The following is a 26,261-nucleotide window of genomic DNA, read 5'->3' on the forward strand; positions in this document are numbered from 1 at the left end:
CATCATAACATTAAGCAATATAATCCTTTCAAAACAAGTGTGATTTCGCTTTCTAGGTGTTTTAGGACAGGATGAAATAATTAAATTTTAGTCTTGAGGAAACATCCCCAAGAAGTGGAGGAACCAGTCAAGGTTGGTGCTCCAACTCAGGGAACTCAAGAACCTAGATATCTTCTGGATTCCAGCTCTTTCTGTCCTTGGCTTGAAGTTTTCCTTGTGCTCATAAAGTAACCGCTACCCCTCTGACTTCAACTATACTGAAGTCAGTATTTGAAGCAGGAGAAAAGGAGAAGGTCAAAGGGAAATAGGTAGATGCTAGCTGAGTCTTATCTTTTTTACTGGGAAAATCAGTTTTTCTGGAAGTTCAACACTGTAGACTTGTACCAACAACTCATTGGTCAGATCCAGGTAATTTCATCATCATTAGTTACAAGGGATCCTGTGGAAATGAGCATTTATAACTGGGCACACTGTCACCTTTAGCAAAATTGGAGTTTGTTAATAAAAATTAAGAGGAAATGGATATGGATAGGCAACTAGCTATGTCTGCCACACTCCTTCAGCTAGGTCTGGCATCTTTCGCAAAAGTTCTGGTGCCCAATGACAGGAAGCCAGGAAAGTTGGGTGATTCGAGTTAGTGGCAACTCTCTGAACGGCTTTTGGTCTAGCCTGTCTGTCTTCCCTAAGTGAAGTTTCTGGAGATTTCCTGGAGTTTCTGTTCCCTGCCTCCTTTACCCAGCTGAATGTTCCATGGTTCCCTCACTCACTAGTCCCACCCCTGGGACCAGTGAATCCTGCATGGTAAAGATCTCACTATCACCCTGGACAGACTTCCATGGCTAATCCTGGGAACAGTTGCCTGAAATGTGTCAGGACTATTCTCCGGGCAAGATCCCTGGGTTGACAGTGGACAAAGAGTCGTCATGTATGTTTTATGTTGAGGCTAGCAGAGAGCACCAAAACATTCCACAGTGAGGAAAGTTTTATGCCAGTAACTCCATCATTAGGCACTGAGCAAGAAGGAGACCTGGTTTTGAGCTGGGGAGTTTCATTGTCTTTACTCCGCATTTAGCTGTTGGTTGAAATTGCCATTTCAGATTTGCACATCATACCATCCGGATTTGCCAGAGCACCATCCTCTTACTGGCTGGTTTCCCTGTGTCACCAGTGGAAAGAGACCTCCGGATGAAGGGAGTGAGCAGCCAGAAGGTAGCCTGCAGAGAGAGGATGAGATTTGGCTCAAAGTAAGTGGTCCAAATGCTGTTTTTTTTTTTTCAAAGGCCATGGACAAAGTGTGTGTGTGTGTGTGTGTGTGTGTGTGTGTGTGTGTGTGTGTGTGTGTGTGTAAAATGATGCTTTGGAATGGCTTATCAGGAAACTTCCTTTAGTTATCTCAAAGTTTTTGTATTTTTGCATTTATTTTCACCTCTTTTTGAATTTTGGACATTCTTAGAAGTAATCATTTTATCAAAGTATAACAGACACACAGAAAAGTGCAAAACTGAGAAATGCACAGGTTAATGAATTTTCACAAAGTGAACATCCTCTCTAACTACCTCACAGATCAAGAAAGAGCATTGACATCAGCCCCCAAAGGCCTCTCTCATTCCCATTCTCAGTTAAGATGCCACAGAGGTATCTACTATTTTTACTTTCATCATCATAGATTAGTTTTGCCTGTTTTTGAATTTTATGTGAAAAACTTTAGGGCATATACTTTTCATGTCTGGTTCTTACTCAACATCCTATTTGTGAGATTCATCCACACCGCTTCACTTAGGAGCAGTGCTCATTTCCATTGCTATGTAGCATTCCAGTATGTGAATATATACCAATTTATTTATCCAATGTTCATATTGATGAGAATTTGGATTATTCCCAGTTTTTTCTCTATTATGGTATTACACATAGTTCTGCTATAAACATTTCTGTACCTTTCTTTTGGCAAATGTATGTAAACAGTTGGGTATATTTGGAATTGCCAGATTATAGGCAGGCAGATAACCAGCTTTAGTAGGCAATCCCAAAATATTTTCCATAGTGGTTGTACTAATTTGTACTCCCACCAGAGGCTTATGAATATTCCAGTTGCTTCACATTTTTGCCTCCACTTAGTGTTTTTAAGTCTTTATTTTAGCTATTCTGTTGGTTATGTACCGATATCACCCCTGTGGTTTCAATTTGCATTTACATGTTGACTAATGAAATTGGCAGTCTTTTATAGGTATATTGGCCATTTGTACATGCTTTTTCTTTTTTTTTTCTGAAGGACATATTCAAGTCTTTTGCCCAGTTCTATATTGGATTGTTTCTCATTTTCTTCTTAATTTATATGATTTTTTCACATTTTTCTGAATATAATCCTTTTTCAGATCTATATTATTTAATATTTTCCAGTGCTACATGGCTTACATTTTTTTTTTTGCTCTTTAAAGTATCTTTAGATGAACAGAATCTCTAAATTTTACTGAAGTCCAGTTTATCTTTCATGGTTAGTGCCTTTCATGTACTGTATTAAGAAACCTTTGCCTCTTACAAAGATACACTTTCCTCTGTGATCTTCTAGAAATGCTGTTGTTTGCCTTTCATAGGTAGGACTACAGTCCATTTGAAGTTTTTGTATATCCTGTGAGGTAGGAATCAAGAATGTGTTTTCCTATGGATACGGAATAGATCTAGAACCATCCTATTCAAACTAAAATGTTCTTTTCCCTTCTGTGTTGCACTGTCACCTTTGTCAAAAAGCAACTGGCAAAGCTATGTGGAGGTCTGTTTATTGAGTTTGTTCTACTGCTCTGTATATTCTTGAATTGATATTATGCTCTTAATTACTGTACATTTTTGATGAGTCTTAAAATCAGATAGTGTAAGTCCTAAAACTCTGTTTCTCCCTTTCCAGATTGTTTTAGCTATTCTTGGCCCTTTGAATTTCTATACAAATTTAGGATCAACTTCCATTTCTACACATGGAAAATACAAACAAACGACTAAACAGCCAGATGCAATTTTGATTGGGATTTCCATGAATCTATAAGACAATTTTAGGAGAGTTTTCTCTTTAAGATACCAAATCTTTTAATATATTCTTTCAGATACTTATAGCTTCCTTTTCTCTCAATATTTTATAGTTCTCTGAGAAAAGGAGTTCACTTTAATCAAACGCTTTCTCAGCATCCATTGAGATGATCATATTATTTTCCCCTTTGTTCAGTCTTAACTTACATTAAAAAACATTTAAATGTTAAATCAACTTTACATACCCCAAAAAATAATTATGCCTTGGAGGTGATATATAATCCTTCATCAATAGTTTTAGGTCCTGTCTGTGAATATTTTAAGTGTTTTCTCATTTAAGTTCATAAAAGCTTGACTCCTAATTTTCTTTTCTTTACTCTCTTGTCATATTTTATGATGAAGGTTAACTTGACTCCTAAAATAAGTTTCTTTATTTTCCCCCAGTTCTCCAGAATTATTTTGTGTAAGGTTGTGCTAATTTGGGGGTTATTCATCAGTGAAGCTATCTGAGGCTGATGTTTTCTTTGAGAAAAAATGTTTCTTTGAGTTAAAATTTTAAAACAAAGAAGAATTTGGGCTTTCTATTTCTTATTAGATCAATTTTGGTAACTTGCGTTTTCAAGCAATTTATACATTTTTTTCTTAAAATTTTGAATTTATTGGCATAAAGTTTTTCATAATGTTCTATTTTCTTTGTAATATTTCCATGACCTCTAGGATTTTTTTTACTCTTGATATTGTTATTTTCCTTTTACTTTTTTTGTCCTGACTTGCTAAAGACTTAACAATTTTATTAATCTTTTTGTAGAACCAACCAAAAAATGTATGTGCATATATTTGTGTGTGTGTACATATATATATATTTGCACACATTTATAAGGAGTATATAATATTATATACACACACACATAAAAGAAAGGAAATAATGAAAATAAGAACATACATTTTATTTTGCATTTTATTTGTTCTTTTTTTCTATTAACTTGAGATGACACTAAGACCATTTTTAGCTTCTCTTTTTTCTTAAAATATATGCACTAAGGCCATAAGTTTCCTTGTAACTATGATTTCAGCAAACATCCTGCAAGTTTCACATGTCTTGATTCCACCATCATTTGTTCAAATGTATTTTTAAATTTTCATCTGATTTCTTTTTTTGACCCCTAAGTAATATATAAGTGTCCTGTTTAATTTCCAAATATTTGTGGATTTTCTGGATTACCTTTTGTTTTTTAATTCATAGCCAGAGTCTTCTGTGATCAAAGAGTACATTCTGTCTGGTTTTAATCCTTGTTGACCTTGAGTTAGGGACCAGCATATGGTCAATATTGGTAAATGTTACATGTACTCTGAAAGGAATACGTAGTCTGAAATTGTTGGATAGAACATTCTGTATGTTTAAGATAGATCAAATTCATCTATCCTATTGTTGAAATTTCCCATATAACATATATACACATTGGATATATACATATTTTTTCTCAGTATTTTGTGTAATATTTCCATCAGTTACCAAGCATAAGTGTTAGACTCTCCCCCTATAATCTTGGATTTGTCTGTTTCTTCTTTGTTTTTGTCAGTTTTTATTTATATATTCTGAAGCTATATTACTAAATACACTGTCAATTCTCATTTCGTATGATAGTGTAGAACCACAAAATGCTCATGAAGACTGAACCTGTGCAAAGCAAACTTAATATCCAATGGGAAAAATTACAATTGTTGCATGACCTGTTAAAGTTTTTGTCACAATATTAAAAACCCATTTTTAGCAATACATGTGAAGGGAAACTTTTAAAGTAATAAAACTGATATTTATTTAGTTTACTATAATATAAAACCTTAGAAACATAGAGAATTAAGGTGTTTCATTTCATTGTAAAAAAGTTGCCAAGAGTGGTTTGAACAGTACTTGCCTTTTTTATTTTCATCATATGACCTACATTTACAAAGCGGCCAGTTTTCCTATGCCTCTGTGAATTGTCCTATTCCTTTCTCGTTTAGGTCAGCTTCTAACATTCCATCCCTTGTACTTTGAAAGTTATGAACTATCTCTGAGATTTCTTTTAATATGAATTTTTCCTTGATCTCAGTTCCTCTGAGACATCATCCTTTCTGTCACAACCGCTTCTCTCATATTTGTTGATAATTCCACTTTCACTAAGTCCTCTGGCTTCAGAGCTATAGTCTTGTAAATAGCAGCACCATCCGTTCCCAACAGGCAGATATTTCTCCTGCAACTCTGCCTTTAATTCAAACTTCTCCAGCATTATCAGTTTTGTTTCTTTGCTGCACTTTCATCCTTTTTGGCCAATTCCCTCTTTTGATTATCCATTTTTGTCAAATGTCACGTGGGTTTATCGCTGAGAGATGAGGAGGCAGTACAACTACACACCTTCTGGTCTCTGCATGAACTGAGTAACACAGTGATAATACTTTGAAAAAAGTGATGCAATTGGTCACTGATTAAGATTTGCTTTTGTGATTTACATGGTGGTTTGTGGGTTGAAGAACTACTCTTGAAGTTTGTGCTTTCTGCAGTTACAGTTAATATATTGTGCTAACTGAAATGTGAATCATATTGTTGGGACTCATGTTATATAACTAAATTATCGTTATTGATATTTGTGTGTATGGGAACTATGTAAAATGAGGACTGTCAGTATATAATTTTGGAATTTGTGCATCGTCCTGTTGGATTATCTCTATTAACATTAGGAAATGTCTCTCTTTAGTTCTAAGAATATTTCTGTGGCTTAATGTCTTTACTTGCCCATTTATACTTTGTCTTGGACACCAAGTACACATACATTATACCTTTTTGTTGTATATCTTTTGTCCCTTTTCTCTCTCTTCTGTTTTTTATCCCCATTTTTTTCCATGCCACAGTATGGTTATTTCATACTGACCTATCTTCTGTTTCACTACCCAACTTTTACTATATATAGTTGCCTGTTAAACTGTTTATTAAATTATTAATTTCAGTTATTGCATTTTTAATTCTAGAATATCTATTTTTTAAATTCTCCATCCTATAGTCTAATTAAATTCTCATTAAAAAATTCTCTCTCCTACAGTTTATTTAAAAATATATATAAATCACAATTATTTTAAAGTCTGTGTCTGACAATACTAATATCTTGGTGACCTGAGGTCTGGTTTCTATTGACTATTTGTCTTTACAGGCATTCGTTTAGGCTTATCTACTATCTTACTGAAAAACATTTTAACTGAATATCAGGTACTAAATAAATTGTAGAGCTCTGGCTAATGTATCTTCCTTTCAAGATTATTTATTTACTGTTTTTAAACATGTAAAAAGATTTGGGAAAGAGCACCTTAATCCAGTCAGTAATTAAGAAGGCTCAAACTTGTATTTCTATCTCAGTGAGTTCTGATATATTTAATTTTTCCCCTTTGCCCTTCAGGGTTTCAGCTGAAAGTGTGGACTGGGCTCTCCTCCTTGATAGTCTCTAAAGTACAATTTGTATTTCCTCAGTGGTATATGTTTGCCAAAGGTGTGCTTAGCTTTTTGGCCTCTTGCCTGCCAATTTTTGCCTAGCCTCTGATATTCCTGTTCTGCAGAGCTTAGAATCTGAAAAGCCCCTTAAATGTCAAATGTGTCACAGAATGTCATGTTCTCTCCAATGCGATTTCTTTCTCTTTGAGTCTCTTCTGCCCTGATTGCTTTGTTTGCTCTCAAATGCTTTCAAAAAAATGTTTTTAGCTTTATTCATATTTTATAATTATTCTTGTCAAAAGTGTTTGTTCTACTGTAAGCTATTTCATCACAGCTCTAATAAGAAATCTCCAACTGGAATTCTTTTCATGTATGTTAATTAGTTAGTTGCCATGTGTATCTTAGGTTTCTATCCTGTTTTACTGCAAATGATCTAGGAGGAGTAGTCCTTGTAAAAGAAAAAAAAACCCAGTAATACCATTGAAAGTTAACATGTAAACTCTATTAAGAAAATTTAGTTTTCATAAATCCACATAATACTGAATAAATGAGGAAGTGGTTTTTAAAAATAAGTTGGTTGGGTTTTTTCCCAAGTTTTCTGAGGACTGCAGGATTTCTGACTCTTTATTATTCCTTTTAGTTCACTTTAATCTTGATTTGATGCACAAATATGATTTGTATGCAGTGGATCAGAGACTAATTTATTGCACAAGTGAGAAACAACTATACTGGAAAACATTAGCCTTGAAAATATCTTTCCAAAATCCTTCATTTAGTAAAATGCTATTTGCCCAACAAAATTTCTATCATTTTAGTCCACATTTACTGAGGTAAACTTGTCTCTCCTTGTTTTTTCCTAATCTTGAGCCAATAGACCAAGACATAGAAATTTTCTCTTACATAGCATAAAATGTAGATACTTTTTATTACTTACGATAATAAGCACAATTTAAAGTGATGTATAGTTTACAAAGTGTATTCTCCTGCATTTTGTAAAGCTGATCCCTCTGATAGTCCTGTGAATTTCGCAAAGTAGGTGTTTTCCCTATTTTACAGATGAAGAAAATAAGAATCAAAGGCTCAAAGAGCTTTCTCTACACCACTCAGGAATCAAATGGTAAACCTGAAGATCAAACTCATGCCTCTGAACTCTAATCCCATGTTTATTCCTCCACACTATGTGGCCTTATTCAATCGGTATTCATCAGGCACCTGTGCTCTGCCAAACCCGGAACTAAGCACTGGGATAAACACGAGACCATGACATGAACAAGAAAACAAATTAAAACATATGTGAAATTGGAAGGAAAGGCTTTCTGTCTTGTTTCATTGGATTTCTTCTAAATTCTTCCAAGGCGATGTATCTATGGATCTCGTTCACAGTATTTATTAAGTGCATATTGTAACTCTAGGTGCCACTGGGGGATAGAGAAAGAAACAGAGGCATGATGGCTCCCAGAAAGTGCTTTGGATCTAAGCAATGTAGACAACAAAGGAAGCAATTTGAGAAGCAGACATTCAATAAGAACTTGTTGTTTGGTTTCGCAGGGAGCCTGTGCACATATGCAAGATCATATGTTCATGTTTATTTTCATGGCTTGTTCTAAAATGTCTCCAATTTGGAACGGTCTCACTCAGGCTGGACTGGTTAGCAATCCTAACAAACCACCACATGCTCGTAGTATTTTAAATATCAGGGTCCTTCACATCAGTTATAAATTACAGACCACTGCCTGGAAACCTTTGCTACATAAAGCCTAAAGCCTGTTAACCATCATTTCCTCCCTTCCTTTGATTGGGTTCAACTCGCCAAACGCTGCATATGAATCTTCAACAGCAAATGCATTGCATATTTCATTGATTAGATTTCAAAGTAAGTGTCTGTAACACCAGGGAGAGAAAGAACCATATTTATTGAGATTTACTGTGTTCCAAAAATCTTATTATTAATTCTCACACAAACTCTCTATTTTCATAGAAAATATCAAAGATATTATTTCTTTCATTCTAAAAATAATTACCTGAAAACTCAGATACACTAAGCATTTTAGGTAACATAGCTAGCAAAGAAATATGTAGGATTCGAATTCAAATCCAGCATATTCCAAAACCCATGGTCTTTCTTCCATACCCGGGAATTGGGAAACAATGTCCGTAAAGATTCAGATAATAAGTATTTTAGGGATTGTGGGCCATATAGTCTCTGTCACAACTATTCAACACTGTTGTAGAATGACAGCAGACACTGGTAATATGTAAAGGAGTGTAGCTATGTTTTAATAAAGTTATATTTACTAACACTGAAATTTCAATTTCTCATAATTTTCACATTATTCACATCATTTTTCTTTTTCTTTTTTCAAACATTTGAAAATGCAAAAACCATTCTTCACTGACAAACTATAAAACAGGCCATGGGTCAGATTTGGCTCAAGGGCTCTAGTGTGCTGACCTCTGCTCTATACCATGTTTCCAGTTAATGTTAAAGATATTTAGGGACATTTGCCATACTTCCACACCATGACAACATCCACTTTTAATTCTACTTGGTAGACATTACCTAAAGTGAGCAATCTATTGTACTGTAGAGGGATTAAAAGATTAATGAATTGCTGCCTTCACCTTTCAGTTACATACACCACAGTTGGCATGTTTACATAAATATTGTAGAAGGCAGAATGTCTTAAGTTATATGCTACAGGCACAGTGCAAAGTAGACTCAGAAAGACCTGGTGACTGATTAGACATATTTCTATCTAGATATAAGCCTTCACACACACACACACACACACACACACACACACACACACACACACACACACACTCTGTAGGCTAAGGTCATTTCAGACCTGGTGACTGATTAGACATATTTCTATCTAGATATAAGCCTTCACACACACACACACACACACACACACACACACACACACACACACACACACTCTGTAAGCTAAGGTCATTTCAGTCGTAATAGATTGATTGCTTTCAGTTCTGGGAATCTCCAAGGTTTTCATAGCTATTTCTCTAACCTTCCAGGTAGGGAACTCACAGTTTTCCTTCTCTGTAAATCCTTTCTCCATTTTGTCTCCCCAAGAAACATACATTCATCTTCTAAGGTTTAACTCAGGGTTTATTTCTTCATAAGGCCCAGCCTTGCCTGCACTTCTCTCCCAAACCCCACCTAGTAAACTGATCAGTTCCTCCCACATGCCTCCTCAATAGACACATCTATATCAGTGCCTTTGTATTTTCACTGTTCTTGTTTCTGTCTGTCTCTCCATCCTACGAACTGTAAGGACCCGCAGACAGAGGTCCCATGTAGTGATGGCTTTATGTCAAGCATTGAGCACAGAGCCTGTGTATTGTAATTTGAAATGTTTAGTGATGGCGTGAATAAATGATGGGATGTCAGGCCGTTTACTTGGCAGCTGAGAGCATATTGATAATGCTGCTTATGACAGAACAGAGGTGACTAAGTAGGACTTGGGGCTGAGCTAGATTGAAAAGGGGAGGTGACAGAGACCAGAAACAGAAGCGAACCACCTCTTCTTGCAAAAGTTTTTGAAAGATGGACTGAAGTTTGATTGGAAACCACATCAGAAGTTTTTCAAAGAGAGGGGAGGATTGGTCATTTTCTTTGGTTGTGGCAGGTTGGATTCTCTAGGAATCTGGATTCTGAGACAGAACTTAGTCTGTAGATGCTTATTAAGGACTGGCCTAGGATCAAATCTGTAGAAAGAAAGGAGAAAAGTCATGATTGGGTGAAAACAGAAGCTCAGCAACCTCAATGACATGCTTGGCTGACCCATCTATGGGGAAATAATACACATCACCACAAACAACAAGTGCTAAGTGGCATGATAATAATAATAATATACTATTTCCTGAGGTAGTAATATTATTTGAATGTAGCTTGTAATAAGTTGTATATACATGTTATAATCTCGAATCATAAAAAAACATGTATACACAAATAGTGATAGGTAAAAAGTCAAAAGAGAAGATTAACAAAATAATAAAATAATTTGACAGATCCAAAAGGAGTCAGGAAAAGAGGAACTAAGAAACAAAAAATTAAGGAAAAATAGATACCAAGATGGAAGATTTAAACCACTTGTATTATTTATCACATTAAGTACAAATTGTCTAAAAATGCCATGTAAAAGGCAGAGATTGTCAGTTTATATAAGATAGAAAGAACTGATTATATACTGTTTATAAAAGACACATTTTAAATATAGACATACAGAGTGAAATAAAAGAGTCGGAAATTGTATACCATGTAAACTCTAATCATAAGAAATCGCTGTATTGTGTTAATATCTGACAAAATATCAAGAAGCTAGAAGGTGAAACAACAGGCAGGTTCAGTGCAACAACTTGGTCCAAGTATCCCCAAAGATACAGACATACATGTCGACATATGGCAAGGACTTAAACTTCATAAATTCAAGACAATAAGGATAGTGTGTGCATTTCCACATATCCATGCTTGAACTAATATTATCAGTCTGATGGAACAAAGTGATATCTCGTTTTATTTTGCACTTTTTTTTGTTATCATTAATCTACAATTACATGAAGAACATTATATTTAGTAGGCTCTCCCCTTCACCAAGTCCCCCTCACATACCCCATTATAGTCACTGTCCATCAGCATAGTAAGATGTCATAGAATCACTACTTGTCTTCTATGTGTTGCACAGCCCTCCCCTTTCCCCCACCCCCTACATTATACATGCCAATCATTATACTCCTTTCTTCTTCCCCGCCCTTATCCCTCCCTACCCTCCAATTCTCCCCAGTCCCATTCCCTTTGGTAACTGTTAGTCCCTTCTTGGGTCCTGTGATTCTGCTGCTGTTTTGTTCCTTCAGTTTTTCTTTGTTCTGATACTCCACATATGAGTGAAATCATTTGATACTTGTCTTTCTCTGCCTGGCTTATTTCACTGAGCATAATACCCTCTAGCTCCATCCATGTTGTTGCAAATTGTAGGATTTGTTTTCTTCTTAAGGCTGAATAATATTCCATTGTGTATATGTACCACATCTTCTTTATCCATTCATCTACTGATGGACACTTAGGTTGCTTCCATTTCTTGGCTATTGTAAATAGTGCTGCGATAAACATAGGGGTGCATCTGTCTTTTTCAAACTGGGCTGCTGCATTCTTAGGGTAAATTCCTAGAAGTGGAATTCCTGGGTCAAATGGTAAGTCTATTTTGAGCATTTTGAGGAACCTCCATACTGCTTTCTACAATGGTTGAACTAATTTACATTCCCACCAGCAGTGTAGGAGGGTTCCCCTTTCTCCAAAACCTTGCCAACATTTGTTGTTGTTTGTCTTTTGGATGGCAGCCATCCTTACTGGTGTGAGGTGATATCTCATTGTAGTTTTAATTTGCATTTCTCTGATGACTAGCGATGTGAAGCATCCTTTCATGTATCTGTTGGCCATCTGAATTTCATCTTTGGAGAACTGTCTGTTCAGCTCCTCTGCCCATTTTTGAATTGGATTATTTGCTTTTTGTTTGTTGAGGTGCGTGAGCTCTTTATATATTTTGGATATCAAGCCTTTATCAGATCTGTCATGTATGAATATATTCTCCCATACTGTAGGGTACCTTTTTGTTGTATTAATGGTGTCCTTTGATGTACAGAAGCTTTTCAGTTTGATGTAGTCCCACTTGTTCATTTTTTCTTTTGTTTTCCTTGCCCGGGGAGATATGTTCATGAAGAAGTTGCTAATGTTTATGTCCAAGAGATTTTTGCCTATGTTTTCTTCAGAGAGTTTTATGGTTTCATGACTTACACTGAGGTCTTTGATCCATTTCGAATTTATTTCTGTGTATGGGGTTAGTGATCCAGTTTCATTCTCTCACAGGTAGCTGTCCAGTTTTGCCAGCACCATCTGTTGAAGAGACTGTCATTTCCCCATTGTAGGTCCATGGCTCCTTTATCGAATATTAATTGGCTATATATGTTTGGGTTAATGTCTGGAGTCTCTAATCTTTTCCACTGGTCTGTAGCTCTGTTCTTGTGCCAGTACCAAATTGTCTTGATTACTATGGCTTTGTAATAGAACTTGAAGTTAGGTAGTGAGATTCCCCCCCGCCCACTTTATTCTTCCTTCTCAGGATTGCTTTGGCTATTCGGGGTCTTTGGTGTTTCCATATGAATTTTTGAACTATCTGTTCCAGTTCATTGAAGAATGTTGCTGGTAATTTGATAGGGATTGCATCAAATCTGTATATTGATTTGGGCAGGATGGCCATTTTGATGATATTAATTCTTCCTAGCCAAGAGCATGGGATGAGTTTCCATTTGTTAGTGTCCACTTTAATTTCTCTTAAGAGTGTCTTGTAGTTTTCAGGGTATAGGTCTTTCACTTCCTTGGTTAGGTTTATTCCTAGGTATTTTATTCTTTTTGATGCAATTGTGAATGGAGTTGTTTTCCTGATTTCTCTTTCTATTGGTTCATTGTTAGTGTATAGGAAAGCCACAGATTTCTGTGTGTTAATTTTGTATCCTGCAACTTTGCTGAATTACAATATCAGTTCTAGTAGTTTTGGAGTGAAGTCTTTAGGGTTTTTTTAAGTACAATATGATGTCATCTGCAAATAGTGACAGTTTAACTTCTTCTTTACCAATCTGGATTCCTTGTATTTCTTTGTTTTGTCTAATTGCTGTAGCTAGGACCTCCAGTACTATGTTAAATAACAGTGGGGAGAGTGGGCATCCCTGTCTTGTTCCCGATCTCAGAGGAAAAGCTTTCAGCTTCTCGCTGTTCAGTATGATGTTGGCTGTGGGTTTATCATATATGGCCTTTATTATGTTGAGGTACTTGCCCTCTATACCCATTTTGCTGAGAGTTTTTATCATGAATGGATGTTGAATTTTGTCAAATGATTTTTCAGCATCTATGGAGATGATCATGTGGTTTTTGTCCTTCTTTTTGTTGATGTGGTGGATGACGTTGATGGATTTTCAAATGTTGTACCATCCTTGCATCCCTGGGATGAATCCCACTTGGTCATGGTGTATGATCCTTTTGATATATTTTTGAATTCGGTTTGCTGATATTTTATTGAGTATTTTTGCATCTACATTCATCAGGGATATTGGTCTGTAATTTTCTTTTTTTGTGGGGTCTTTGCCTGGTTTTGGTATTAGGGTGATGTTGGCTTCATAGAATGAGTTTGGGAGTATTCCCTGCTCTTCTATTTTTTGGAAAACTTTAAGGAGAATGGGTATTATATCTTCTCTGTATGTCTGATAAAATTCCAAGGTAAATCCATCTGGCCCAGGGGTTTTGTTCTTGGGTAGTTTTTTGATTACGGCTTCAGTTTCTTTGCTGGTAATTGATTTGTTTAGATTTTGTGTTTCTTCCTTGGTCAGTCTTGGAAGGTTGTATTTTTCTAGGAAGTTGTCCATTTCTTCTAGGTTTTCCAGCTTCTTAGCATATAGGTTTTCATAGTAGTCTCTAATAATTCTTTGTATTTCTGTTGGGTCCCTCGTGATGTTTCCTTTCTCATTTCTGATTCTGTTGAGGTGTGTTTACTCTTTTTTTCTCTTAATAAGTTTGGCTAGAGGTTTATCTATTTTGTTTATTTCCTCAAAGAACCAGCTCTTGGTTTCATTGATTTTTTTCTATTGTTTTATTCTTCTCAATTTTGTTTATTTCTTCTCTGATCTTTATTATGTCCCTCCTTCTGCTGACTTTAGGCCTCATTTGTTCTTCTTTTTCCATTTCAATAATTGTGATGTTAGACTATTCATTTGGGATTGTTCTTCCTTCTTCAAGTGTGCCTGGATTGCTATATACTTTCCTCTTAAGACTGCTTTCACTGCGTCCCACTAAAGTTGGGGCTTAGTGTTGTTGTTGTCATTTGTTTCCATATATTCCTTGATCTCTATTTTAATTTGTTCATTGATCCATTGATTATTTAGGAGCATGTTGTTAAGCCTCCATGTGTTTGTGAGCCTTTTTTCTTTCTTTGTACAATTTATTTCTAGTTCTATACCTTTGTGGTCTGAAAAGTTGGTTGGAATTTCAATCTTTTGCAATTTACTGAGGCTCTTTATGTGGCCTAGTATGTGGTCTATTCTGGAGAATGTTCCATGTGCACTTGAGAAGAATGTTTATCCTGTTGCTTTTGGATGTAGAATTCTAGAGATGTCTATTAGGTCCATCTGTTCTATGTGTTGTTCAGTGCCTCAGTGTCCTTACTTATTTTCTGCCCACTGGATCTATCCTTTGGGTTAAGTGGCATGTTGAAGTCTCCTAAAATGAATGCATTGCAGTCTATTTCCCCCTTTAGTTCTGTTAGTATTTGTTTCACATATGCTGGTGCTCCTGTGTTGGGTGCATGTATATTTGGAATGGTTATATCCTCTTGTTGGACTGAGCCCTTTATCATTATGCAATGTCCTTCTTTATCTCTTGTTACTTTCTTTGTTTTGAAGTCTATTTTGTCTGATACTAGTATTGCAAGATCTGCTTTTTTCTCCCTGTTGTTTGCATGAAATATGTTTTTCCATCCCTTGACTTTTAGTCTGTGCATGTCTTTGGGTTTGAAGTGAGTCTCTTGTAAGCAGCATATAGATGGGTCTTGCTTTTTTATCCATTCTATTACTCCGTGTCTTTTGATTGGTGCATTCAGTCCATTTACATTTAGGGTGACTATTGAAAGATATGTACTTATTGCCATTACACACTTTAGATTCGTGGTTACCAAAGGTTCAAGGTTAGCTTCTTTAGTATCTTACTGCCTAACTTAGCTCACTTATTGAGCTGTTATATACACTGTCTGGAGATTCTTTTCTTCTCTCCCTTCCTATTTCTCCTCCTCCATTCTTTATATGTTGGTTGTTTTATTCTGTGCTGTTTCGTGTTTCCTTTAACTGCTTTTGGTGGGTAGTTGATTTTTTTTTTTTTGCCTTTAGTTAGTATTTGGTTGGTCTGCTTTCTTTGCTGTGATTTTATTGTCTCTGGTAACATCTGTTTAGTCTTAGGAGTGCTCCCATCTAGAACAATCCCTCTAAAATACCCTATAGAGGTGGTTTGTGGGAAGCAAATTCCCTCAATTTTTGCTTGTCTGGGAATTGTTTAATTCCTCCTTCATATTTAAATGATAATCGTGATGGATACAGTATCCTTGGTTCAAGGCCCTTCTGTTTCATTGCATTAAATATATCATGCCATTCTCTTCTGGCCTGTAGGGTTTCTGTTGAGAAGTCTGATGTTAGCCTGATTGGTTTTTCTTTATAGGTGACCTTTTTCTCTCTAGCTTCCTTTAAAACTCTTTCCTTGTCCTTAATGTTTGCCATTTTAATTATTATGTGTCTTGGTGTTGTCCTCCTTGGATCCTTTCTGTTGGGAGTTCTGTGTATTTCCGTGGTCTGTTCGATTATTTCCTCCCCCAGTTCGGGGAAGTTTTCAGCAATTATTTCTTCAAAGACACTTTCCTTCCCTTTTTCTCTCTCTTCCTCTTCTGATACCCCTGTAATACATATATTGTTCCTTTTGGATTGGTCACACAGCTCTGTTAATATTGTTTCATTCCCTGAGATCCTTGTATCTCTCTCTCTCTGCGTCAGCTTCTATGCGTTCCTGTTCTCTGGTTTCTATTCCATCAGTGGCCTCTTGCATCTTATCCATCTGCTTATAAATCCTTCCAGGAATTGTTTCATTTCTACAATCTCCCTCAGACTTCATCCCTTAGCTCTTGTATATTTCTCTGCATGTCCGTCAGCATGTTTATGACCTTTATTTTGAATTCTTTATCAGGAAGACTAGTTAGGTCTATCTCCTTCTCAGGGGTTGACTCTGTGATCTTGGTCTGTCTCAAATTCTTTTGCCTTTTCATGGAGATAAAGATAATTCGTGGAACTGGCATGTGTGATGGCTGGGAGAACGTCCCTTCTTGCTGGTTTGTGGCCTTCCTCTCCTGGAAGAAGAGTGACCTCTAGCAGCTTGTGCTGGGCAGCTGTGTACAGACCAGGCTTCTGATTCTTTCCTGGAGGCTATGGAGTTAAACTCCATGGTTGCTGTTGGCGTGGACTGCCTCGGGCTACTGTTCCAATATGGTGGAGCCGTGTTGGAGGAGAAATGGCCGGGAGGCTGTTTATCTCTGTGAGGGGCCTCCAAGTTATGCTGCTGCCCAGGGGGTTAGGGTGCCCAGAAATCCCTGGGATTCTCAGCTATTTCACTAAGTGTCCCGGGACACTTCCGTCGAGCTGTGGGGTCCCTGTCCCTTTAAGACTTTCAAAAAGCACTCGCTTTTCTTTGTCCCAGGGGCGCTGGCTGCGGGGACCCTTTCACAGGTCTTACTGTCCTGTTCCCTTAGGATCCAGCACCCCACACACTGTGTGTCTCTGCTCTGGTGCAGATGGCTAGGGCTGGGTGTTTAGCAGTCCTGGGCTCCCTCTCCTTTCCCACTCTGACTCCTCTCCTCCCGCCAGGAGCTGGGGTGAGGGTTGCTTGGGTCCTGCCCGGCCGGGGCTTGTATCTTACCCCCTTCGGGAGGTGCTGGGTTCTCACAGGTGTAGGTGTAGCCTGGCTGTTGTCTTGTATCTTCTGGTCTCTCTTTTAGGGATAGTTGTATTTATTGTATTTTCAAAAATATATATGGTTTTGGGAGGTGATTTCTGCTGCTCTACTCACGCCACCATCTTGGCTCCGCCGTTTTGCACTTTTTTTCTGATTATTAGTGAGGTAGATCATATCTTTACAAAAATAATGATCAGGCATTTAGTATTTTTCTGTTTAGTCCCAATGTGGAAAAATATTATTTTCTAGAATGCAGATATTTTTTCATTTTCTTATATTAGTTTTATACTTTTGCCTTTTAAAGCTTAGTCTCTAACATATTTGGAATTTGTTTTTGTATATAGAATAAGGTAGGGCTCCACTTTTCTTTTTTTTATGATGAGCCAGTTTCTCTAGCCCAGCCATTAAAATGTACATGCTTGCCTTGATGATTTGTGGTGTCACATTGATTACATATTAGTTTCTGGAATATACATGAGTCTGTTTTTTTTAACAGTCTATTGTATTCCATTCATCTATGTTCCTGTTCCTTACACCAGCAATTCACTTTTTTTATTGCCATAACTTTTACTGTGTAAACATATCTGGTAGAGCATGTCCCCTCCCTCCACTTTTTTGCACATCTTTTTCAAAACTGAATTAGCTATTCATTGTTCATGAATACTATTTTCCATCCAAGTTTTAGGATAAGCCTTAGATTTTTCCTTCTGCCTCTTGAAAAACATACTGGTGTATATCAGCTGAACTTAACCAAAATTTGATTTGTATCAGTTGACATGACCATGTGGCTTTTCTCTTTGATCCAACATTATGTTGAATCACATTGATAGACATTTATTTTTTAGATATCATGTCATTTTACCTTTGTGGAATAAATCTCTGTTTATTATATATTACATTTTAAATATACTCTTGGATTTCAATGGTTTATTTATTAGTTTGGACTTCTAAATTTATATTTATATGTGGAATTAGTTTGTATATTCCTTTTTTGAATATTCATATTCCTTTTTTGAATATTCAGCTTATGAAATTGTTTGGGCAGTTTCCCCGCTTTTTTATTTTCTGAAACCACTTCTATAAAATAAGGATTATCTGTTCCTTCAGAATTTGGCAGAACCCACCTGTAAAACCAGTTGGATCTGGGGCTTGTTGTTGAGGAAAGATTTATGATAGTCATTTAAATTTCCTGATATTTATTAATATGTTTAATCTTTCTTTTGCAATTTTGGACTAGTGGATATTTCCAAGAATTTATTAATTTCTTCCACATATTCAAATTTAGTGCTGATAGTTCATAATGTATTTTTATTGTGTCTCATTTCTTTTTTAGTTATAGTTATCACTAACTTTATTCTGAATGTTTTTGAACCTGTATTTTCCTCTTCTTCTTGATCATCCAGGACTTTTTCAAAGAACAACTTCTTGTTTTGTTCATTTCTTTTTGTTCTAGTTGGTTCTCTAATCCACTGGTTCCTCTCCTTATCTTTATTACTGCCTCTCTTCCTGTTTCTCTGGATTTACAGTGATGTTCTTTTTTAACTCCTGTGTTGAATGTCTGGATAATTTGTTTCACTGTTCCATAATTTTTCCCTCTAAGTACTACTTTAATTGTAGCCCTTAAATGTTGGCATATAGTGCTTTTGTTGTCAATTAGCCCTAAGTATTTTGTGCTAATTCATAATTTCTTTTTAAAATCATGAATTTTTAATAACACTAGCTTTTCAGCCCATAACAACTTTTTATTGTGTCCTTATTAAACATCTTTCTTTTTCTTTCCTCTCCTCCTCTGGCCCTATATTTTGTTAGCAAACACTTAAATAGTGAGCCTTTCTTCATTCAGAAATTAAGGACCAGTCCATATTACAAATTTGTACTCTCCAATAACTGGTCAAAAGGTATCTAGCGTGCTTTTCATTTATATACACACACATCTACAAAATCCTTTCCTCCATTCCTATTTTCTTTTATTTTTATTTGTGTTCTCTGTTCATTCTTTAAGTTCTTCATTTTTTTTGTTTTTCTTATTGCGCATTCTCATATCTTTCAAACTTTGGGTTGCAGGAAAAAAAAGGTATTTTAGATAAACAGTGCATAATTTTTTAGTATAAGTCTTATGCTATATTTGAGACACACTTACACTAAAAAAATATTTTGCTGTTTCTCTCATATTCAAATTCAAGTGGGCATCCTGTTTGTTTTTTTTGCTAACTCTGACAACCCTTCTACTTTTTTTTATTTAACCAGACAGATGCTTAGGCCTCTATTCAGAGATGGCTTCAGCTATCCAGAAAACTGTCAGAGTTCATAATTCAGTGAAAAAGAACAAGCTCATGTGTGGAAGGCACCAAGCCCAAGAACTACTTTGACTTTGTTTATAGGTGAACTTTGTTAGAGACTATTTACTTTGCATAAAATTCTGACTACGTTATTTATCTAAATTTTCAATCTGTTGTAGAAAATAACCAACAATTAGTAGGGGATTCAGAAACTGGGAGAAAATATATATTCAGAGGAACAGTATTGAAGGCCCTGTTTTTACCATTAACTACTCAAACGGCCTTATATAAATCATTTAACCTTCTTGGCTTAAATCGTTTAACCATCAGTTTTCTTAGCTGTAAAGTGAGGTGTTTGGACTAGATAATTTCTTCCAGCTCTGCATTTTATATGAAGCTTGATGGTGAATTTAAAAAAGAATGAGATAAACAAATGTGGCTAGTCAAATTGTCTCTGGAGCTATCGGATACTATGGGCAAAGATAATCATATCTACTGTTACCTTTGGCGTCTTATTACTCAAAATATGGTTGGCATCCAAAAACATTAATGTCACCTGACAGCTACGTAGAGATGCAAAACTGCAGCTTTATTAAATCAGAATCTGCATTTTACAAGATCATCAGGCAATTTTCATGTACATTGAAAGTTGTGTAGCGCTACTTCAGAGGATTGTTATCTCAGCGTTCAGTAAAATAATTAATATTCAAAATGATGCCTCCAATTTATCAAAAGTTAAGTTAGGTGCTGGGTCCTCTGTTCAAGAGGGCAGAAAAATATCTAATATATATAGGAATTATTTCTTTTTTTTTTGAGAGGGCATCTCTCATATTTATTGATCAAATGGTTGTTAACAACAATAAAATTCTGTATAGGGGACTCTATGCACAGTCATTAATCAACCCCAAGCTTATTTCTCAACAGTCTCCAATCTTCTGAAGCATAACGAACAAGTTCTTACATGGTGAATAAGTTCTTACATGGTGAACAGTGCAAGGGCAGTCATATCACAGAAATTTTTGGTTTTGATCACGCATCATGAACTATAAACAATCAAGTCAGATATGATTATTCGTTTGATTTTTATACTTGATTTATATGTGAATCCCACATTTCTCCCTTATTTTATTATTATTATTTTTTAATAAAATGCTGAAGTGGTAGGTAGATGCAAGATAAAGGTAGAAAACATAATTTAGTGCTGTAAGAGGGCAAATGTAGATGATCAGGTCTGTGCCTATAGACTAAGTATTAATCCAAGCTAGACAAGGGCAACAAAACATCCACGGATGCAGAAGATTTCTCTCAAAACAGAGGGGGTGAGGTTCTAAGCCTCCCCTCTGTTGATCCCCAATTTCTCTCCTGATGGCCCCCCTGAGACTGTGCCTGTCTTAGGTTGTTCCTCCCTTGAGGAATCTTAACCGTCTCTGGCTAACAGTCATCTTACGGGGCCATACAGGGAAATGTAAAGTTCGTAAGTGAGAGATAAGCAATATTGTTTGAAAAGGTTAGCTTTTTACTTCCTTGCAGATTTATGCCCTGCAGATTCTATGCCCAGCATTTGTCTTGAGGTATCTTTACCACTTGGAAGAATTATGATACTCAGTAATTTTCCATATGAGGCACAAATTCTACTAAAGGGTTGTAATTAGGAAGGAAGAAGAAAAGCTATAGATGTAGCAGACAGAAGAAAACATGGGAAGATTATTTCTTTGACATATTTCTTGTAGAGTAACATAAGCATGTATAGGTTTTAAACTACTAATTAAATTGCACACAGACATTAACATAATAGGAATACAGCTAAATAACCAAAGCAGACCTACAATTACCAGCCATATCCAGTGAAACTGAGAACCAGTTAGGTACCCTAGGCATTTGTGAAAACTTATCAGTGATATGATAGATATTGTCTAACTGAATTTGAATAGTTTGAGAAAAATCAGACAAATTAAAACAACACATTCCTGGGAACTGTTCACATCCCATATGTTCTTTTAACAGTAGATAGTCTATAGTCGCATAATTTTGGAGCTCTCCAACTTGCACTTCTCCTAATTCTTGGTTGAGTTCCGACAGTATAGATCCAGTCAAATTTGTTGTTTTACTGTATGCACAGGCCAGCTTAGATATCTCCTTCTTCATTCCAATGGCAAGTCCAGGAACCGGTGGGATGAATGCCGCTACAACTGAAGCAGCGCCAGGATCTTTGTTGAAGTTTTTTGATGATCATCTTCTGGAATGACTCTTCCAGAAGATGTTGATGTTGGAAGTTCTTCATATTGTATCTTAATTCGTTTTCTGTGTAGCCAAAGTAGGCTTTGATCCTCTGTATAGACACAAACAAACCCTTTGCCCACACTTTGATATAACCTTTATACCATTGTGAAGAACCTACTGGAGACCACCACACAGGAACCTGCTTTTTTTTTTTAACAGAAAGGAATATTATCAGAAAAATGTACTTCCTTAGCTGATCATCTGACACCCTTTAAAAGATCAAAATTAAGGATATGTAAAGCATGCATTACTCATTGATTTGCAGTTAGTTTTATCCTATCAGGGAGCAATCCCCCTTTTCTTCCTGTTTTTTTTTGTGATCATTAATCTACAATTACATGAAGAATATTATGTTTACTAGGCTCTTCCCAAAACAAAGCCCCCCCCCACAAACCCCATTAACGGTCACTGTCCATCAGCATAGCAAAATGTTGTAGACTCACTACTTGTCTTCTCTGTGTTGCACAGACCTCCCCTTTCTACCACCCCCCACATTATGCATGCTAATCATAATACCCCATTTCTTCTCACCCCCCTTATCCCTCCCTACCTACCCATCCTCCCCAGTCCCTTTCCCTTTGGTAACTGTTAGTCCATTCTTGGGTTCTGTGATTCTGCTGCTGTTTTGTTCCTTCAGTTTTTCCTTTGTTCTTATACTCCACAGATGAGTGAAATCATTTGGTATTTCTCTTTCTCCACTTGGCTTATTTCACTGAGCATAATACCCTCTAGCTCCATCCATGTTGTTGCAAATGGTGGGATTTGTTTTCTTCTTATGGCTGAATAATATTCCATTGTGTATATGTACCACATCTTCTTTATCCATTCATCTACTGATGGACACTTAGGTTGCTTCCAATTCTTGATTATTGTAAATAGTGCTGCGATAAACATAGGGGTGCATCTGTCTTTCTCAAACTTGATTGCTGCGTTCTTAGGGTAAATTCCTAGGAGTAGAATTCCTGGGTCAAATGGTAAATCTATTTTGAACATTTTGAGGAACCTCCATACTGCTTTCAACAATGGTTGAACTAATTTACATTCCAACCAGCAGTGTAGGAGGGTTCCCCTTTCTCCACAACCTCACCAACATTTGTTGTTGTTTGTCTTTTGGATGGTAGCCATCTTTACTGGTGTGAGGTGATATTTCATTGTGGTTTTGATTTGCATTTCTCTGATAATTAGCGATGTGGAGCACCTTTTCATCTGTCTGTTGGCCATCTGAACTTCTTTTTTGGAGAACTGTCTGTTCAGTTCCTCTGCCCAATTTTTAATTGGATTATTTGTTTTCTGTTTGTTGAGGTGGGTGAGCTCTTTATATATTTTGGATGTCAAGCCTTTATCGGATATGTCATTTACAAATATATTCTCCCATACTGTAGGGTACCTTTTTGTTCTATTGATGGTGTCTTTTGCTGTACAGAAGCCTTTCAGCTTAATATAGTCCCACTTGTTCATTTTTGCTTTTGTTTTCCTTGCCAGGGGAGATATGTTCAAGAAGAGGTCACTTACGTTTATGTCTAAGAGATTTTTGCCTATGTTTTTTTCTAAGAGTTTTATGGTTTCATGACTTACATTCAGGTCTTTGATCCATTTCGAATTTACTTTTGTTTATGGGGTTAGACAGTGGTCCAGTTTCATTCTCTTACATGTAGCTGTCCAGTTCTGCCAGCACCATCTGTTGAAGAGACTGTCATTTCCCCATTGTATGTCCATGGCTCCTTTATCAAATATTAATCGACCATATATGTTTCGGTTAATGTTTGGAGTCTCTAATCTGTTCCACTGATCTGTGGCTCTGTTCTTGTGCCAGTACCAAATTATCTTGATTACTATGGCTTTGTAGTAGAGCTTGAAGTTGGGGAGTGAGATGCCCCCCACTTTCTTCTTACTCAGGATTGCTTTGGCTATTTGGGGTCTTTGGTGTTTCCATATGAATTTTTGAACTATTTGTTCCAGTTCGTTGAAGAATGTTGCTGGTAAATTGATAGGGATTGCATCAAATCTGTATATTCCTTTGGACAGGATGGCCATTTTGATGATATTAATTCTTCCTAGCCAAGAGCATGGGATGAGTTTCCATTTGTTAGTGTCCACTTTAATTTCTCTTAAGAGTGTCTTGTAGTTTTCAGGGTATAGGTCTTTCACTTCCTTGGTTAGGTTTATTCCTAGGTATTTTATTCTTTTTGATGCAATTGTGAATGGAGTTGTTTTCCTGATTTCTCTTTCTATTGGTTCATTGTTAGTGTATAGGAAAGCCACAGATTTCTGTGTGTTAATTTTGTATCCTACAACTTTGCTGAATTCTGATACCAGTTCTAGTACTTTTGGAGTGGAGTCTTAGGGTTCTTTATGTACAATATGATGTTGTACATAAAGACTTTCATACGCTGTTCAGTATGATGTTGGCTGTGGGTTTATCATATATGGCCTTTATTATGTTGAGGTACTTGCCCTCTATACCCATTTTGCTGAGAGTTTTTATCATGATCGGATGTTGAATTTTGTCAAATGTTTTTTCAGCATCTATGGAGATGATCATGTGGTTTTTGTCCTTCTTTTTGTTGATGTGGTGGATGATGTTGATGGATTTTCAAATGTTGTACCATCCTTGCATCCCTGGGATGAATCCCACTTGGTCGTGGTGTATGATCCTTTTGATATATTTTTGAATTTGGTTTGCTAATATTTTATTGAGTATTTTTGCAGCTACATTCATCATGGGTATTGGTCTTTAATTTTCTTTTTTGGTGGGATCTTTGTCTGGTTTTGATATTAGGGTGATGTTGGCTTCATAGAATGAGTTTGGGAGTATTCCCTGCTCTTCTATTTTTTGGAAAACTTTAAGGAGAATAGGTATTATGTCTTCTCTGTATGTCTGATAAAATTCCGAGGTAAATCCATCTGGCCCGGGGGTTTTGTTCTTGGGTAGTTTTTTGATTACCGCTTCAATTTCTTTGCTCATAATTGGTTTGTTTAACTTTTGTGTTTCTTCCTTGGTCAGTCTTGGAAGGTTGTATTTTTCTAGGAAGTTGTCCATTTCTTCTAGGTTTTCTAGCATCTTAGCATATAGGTTTTCATAGTAGTCTTTAAGAATTCTTTGTATTTCTGTGGAGTCTGTCATGGTATTTCCGTTCTCGTTTCTGATTCTGTTGATGTGTGTTGATTCTCTTTTTCTCTTAATAAGTTTGGCTAGAAGCTTATGTATTTTGTTTATTTCCTCAAAGAACTAGCTCTTGATTTCGCTGATTTTTTCTATTGTTTTATTCTTCTCAATTTTCTTTATTTCTTCTCTGATCTTTATTATGTCCCTCCTTCTGATGACTTTAGGCCTCATTTGTTCTTCTTTTTCCATTTCAATAATTGTGATGTTAGACTATTCATTTGGAATTTTTCTTCCTTCTTTAAGTGCGCCTGGATGGCTATATACTTTCCTCTTAAGACTGCTTTTGCTGCATCCCACAAAAGTTGGGGCTTTGTGTTGTTGCTGTCATTTGTTTCTATATATTCCTTGATCTCTATTTTGATTTGTTCATTGATCCATTGATTATTTAGAAGCATATTGTTAAGCCTCCATGTGTTTGTGAGCCTTTTGGTTTTCTTCATAGAATTTATTTCTAGTTTTATACCTTTGTGGTCTGAAAAATTGGTTGGTAGAATTTCAATATTTTGGAATTTATTAAGGCTCCTTATGTGGCCTAGTATGTGGTCTATTCTGGAGAATGTTCCATGTGCACTTGAGAAGAATATATGTCCTGTTTCTTTTGGATGTAGAGTTCTATAGATGTCTATTAGGTCCATCTGTTCTAGTGTGTTGTTCAGTGCCTCAGTGTCCTTACTTATTTTCTGCCCACTGGATCTATCCTTTGGGTTAAGTGGCATGTTGAAGTCTCCTGAAATGAATGCATTGCAGTCTATTTCCCCCTTTAGTTCTGTTAGTATTTGTTTCACATATGCTGGTGCTCCTGTGTTGGGTGCATGTATATTTAGAATGGTTATATCCTCTTGTTGGACTGAGCCCTTTATCATTATGTAGTATCCTTCTGTATTTCTTGTTACTTTCTTTGTTTTGAAGTCCATTTTGTCTGATAATAGTACTGCAACCCCTGCTTTCTTCTCTCTGTTGTTTGCCTGAAATATGTTTTTCCATCCTTTGACCTTTAGTCTGTGCATGTCTTTGGGTTTGAGGTGAGTTACTTGTAAGCAGCATATAGATGGGTCTTGCTTTTTTATCCATTCTGTTACTCTGTGTCTTTTGATTGGTGCACTCATTCCATTTACATTTAGGGTGACTATTGAAAGATATGTACTTATTGCCATTGCAGGCTTTAGATTCGTGGTTACCAAAGGTTCAAGGTTAGCTTCTTTAGTATCTTACTGCCTAACTTAGCTCACTTATTGAGCTGTTATATACACTGTCTGGAGATTCTTTTCTTCTCTCCCTTCCTATTTCTCCTCCTCCATTCTTTATATGTTGGTTGTTTTATTCTGTGCTGTTTCGTGTTTCCTTTAACTGCTTTTAGTGGGTAGTTGATGTTTTTTTTTGCCTTTAATTAGTATTTTGTTGGTCTGCTTTCTTTGCTGTGATTTTATTGTCTCTGGTAACATCTGTTTAGTCTTAGGAGTGCTCCCATCTAGAACAGTCCCTCTAAAATACCCTGTAGAGGTGGTTTGT

The 26,261-nt window shown here is 36.3% G+C and overlaps 1 protein-coding gene across 2 annotated transcripts in view; it reads left to right on the plus strand.

Moving 5' to 3' along the window:
• The window catches only part of PAPPA2 (pappalysin 2), a 281,412-nt gene that overhangs the window by 137,185 nt on the left and 117,966 nt on the right, over positions 1–26,261 (plus strand). For both annotated transcript variants that reach the window (XM_037022528.2, XM_073216797.1), the window contains exon 12: positions 1,098–1,244. In XM_037022528.2, coding sequence (XP_036878423.2) covers positions 1,098–1,244 — 147 coding nt within the window. The remainder of the gene's footprint in view (positions 1–1,097; positions 1,245–26,261) is intronic.

This window comes from Manis javanica, chromosome 11 (assembly GCF_040802235.1).
Source record: "Manis javanica isolate MJ-LG chromosome 11, MJ_LKY, whole genome shotgun sequence".
Lineage (NCBI taxonomy): Eukaryota > Metazoa > Chordata > Mammalia > Pholidota > Manidae > Manis > Manis javanica.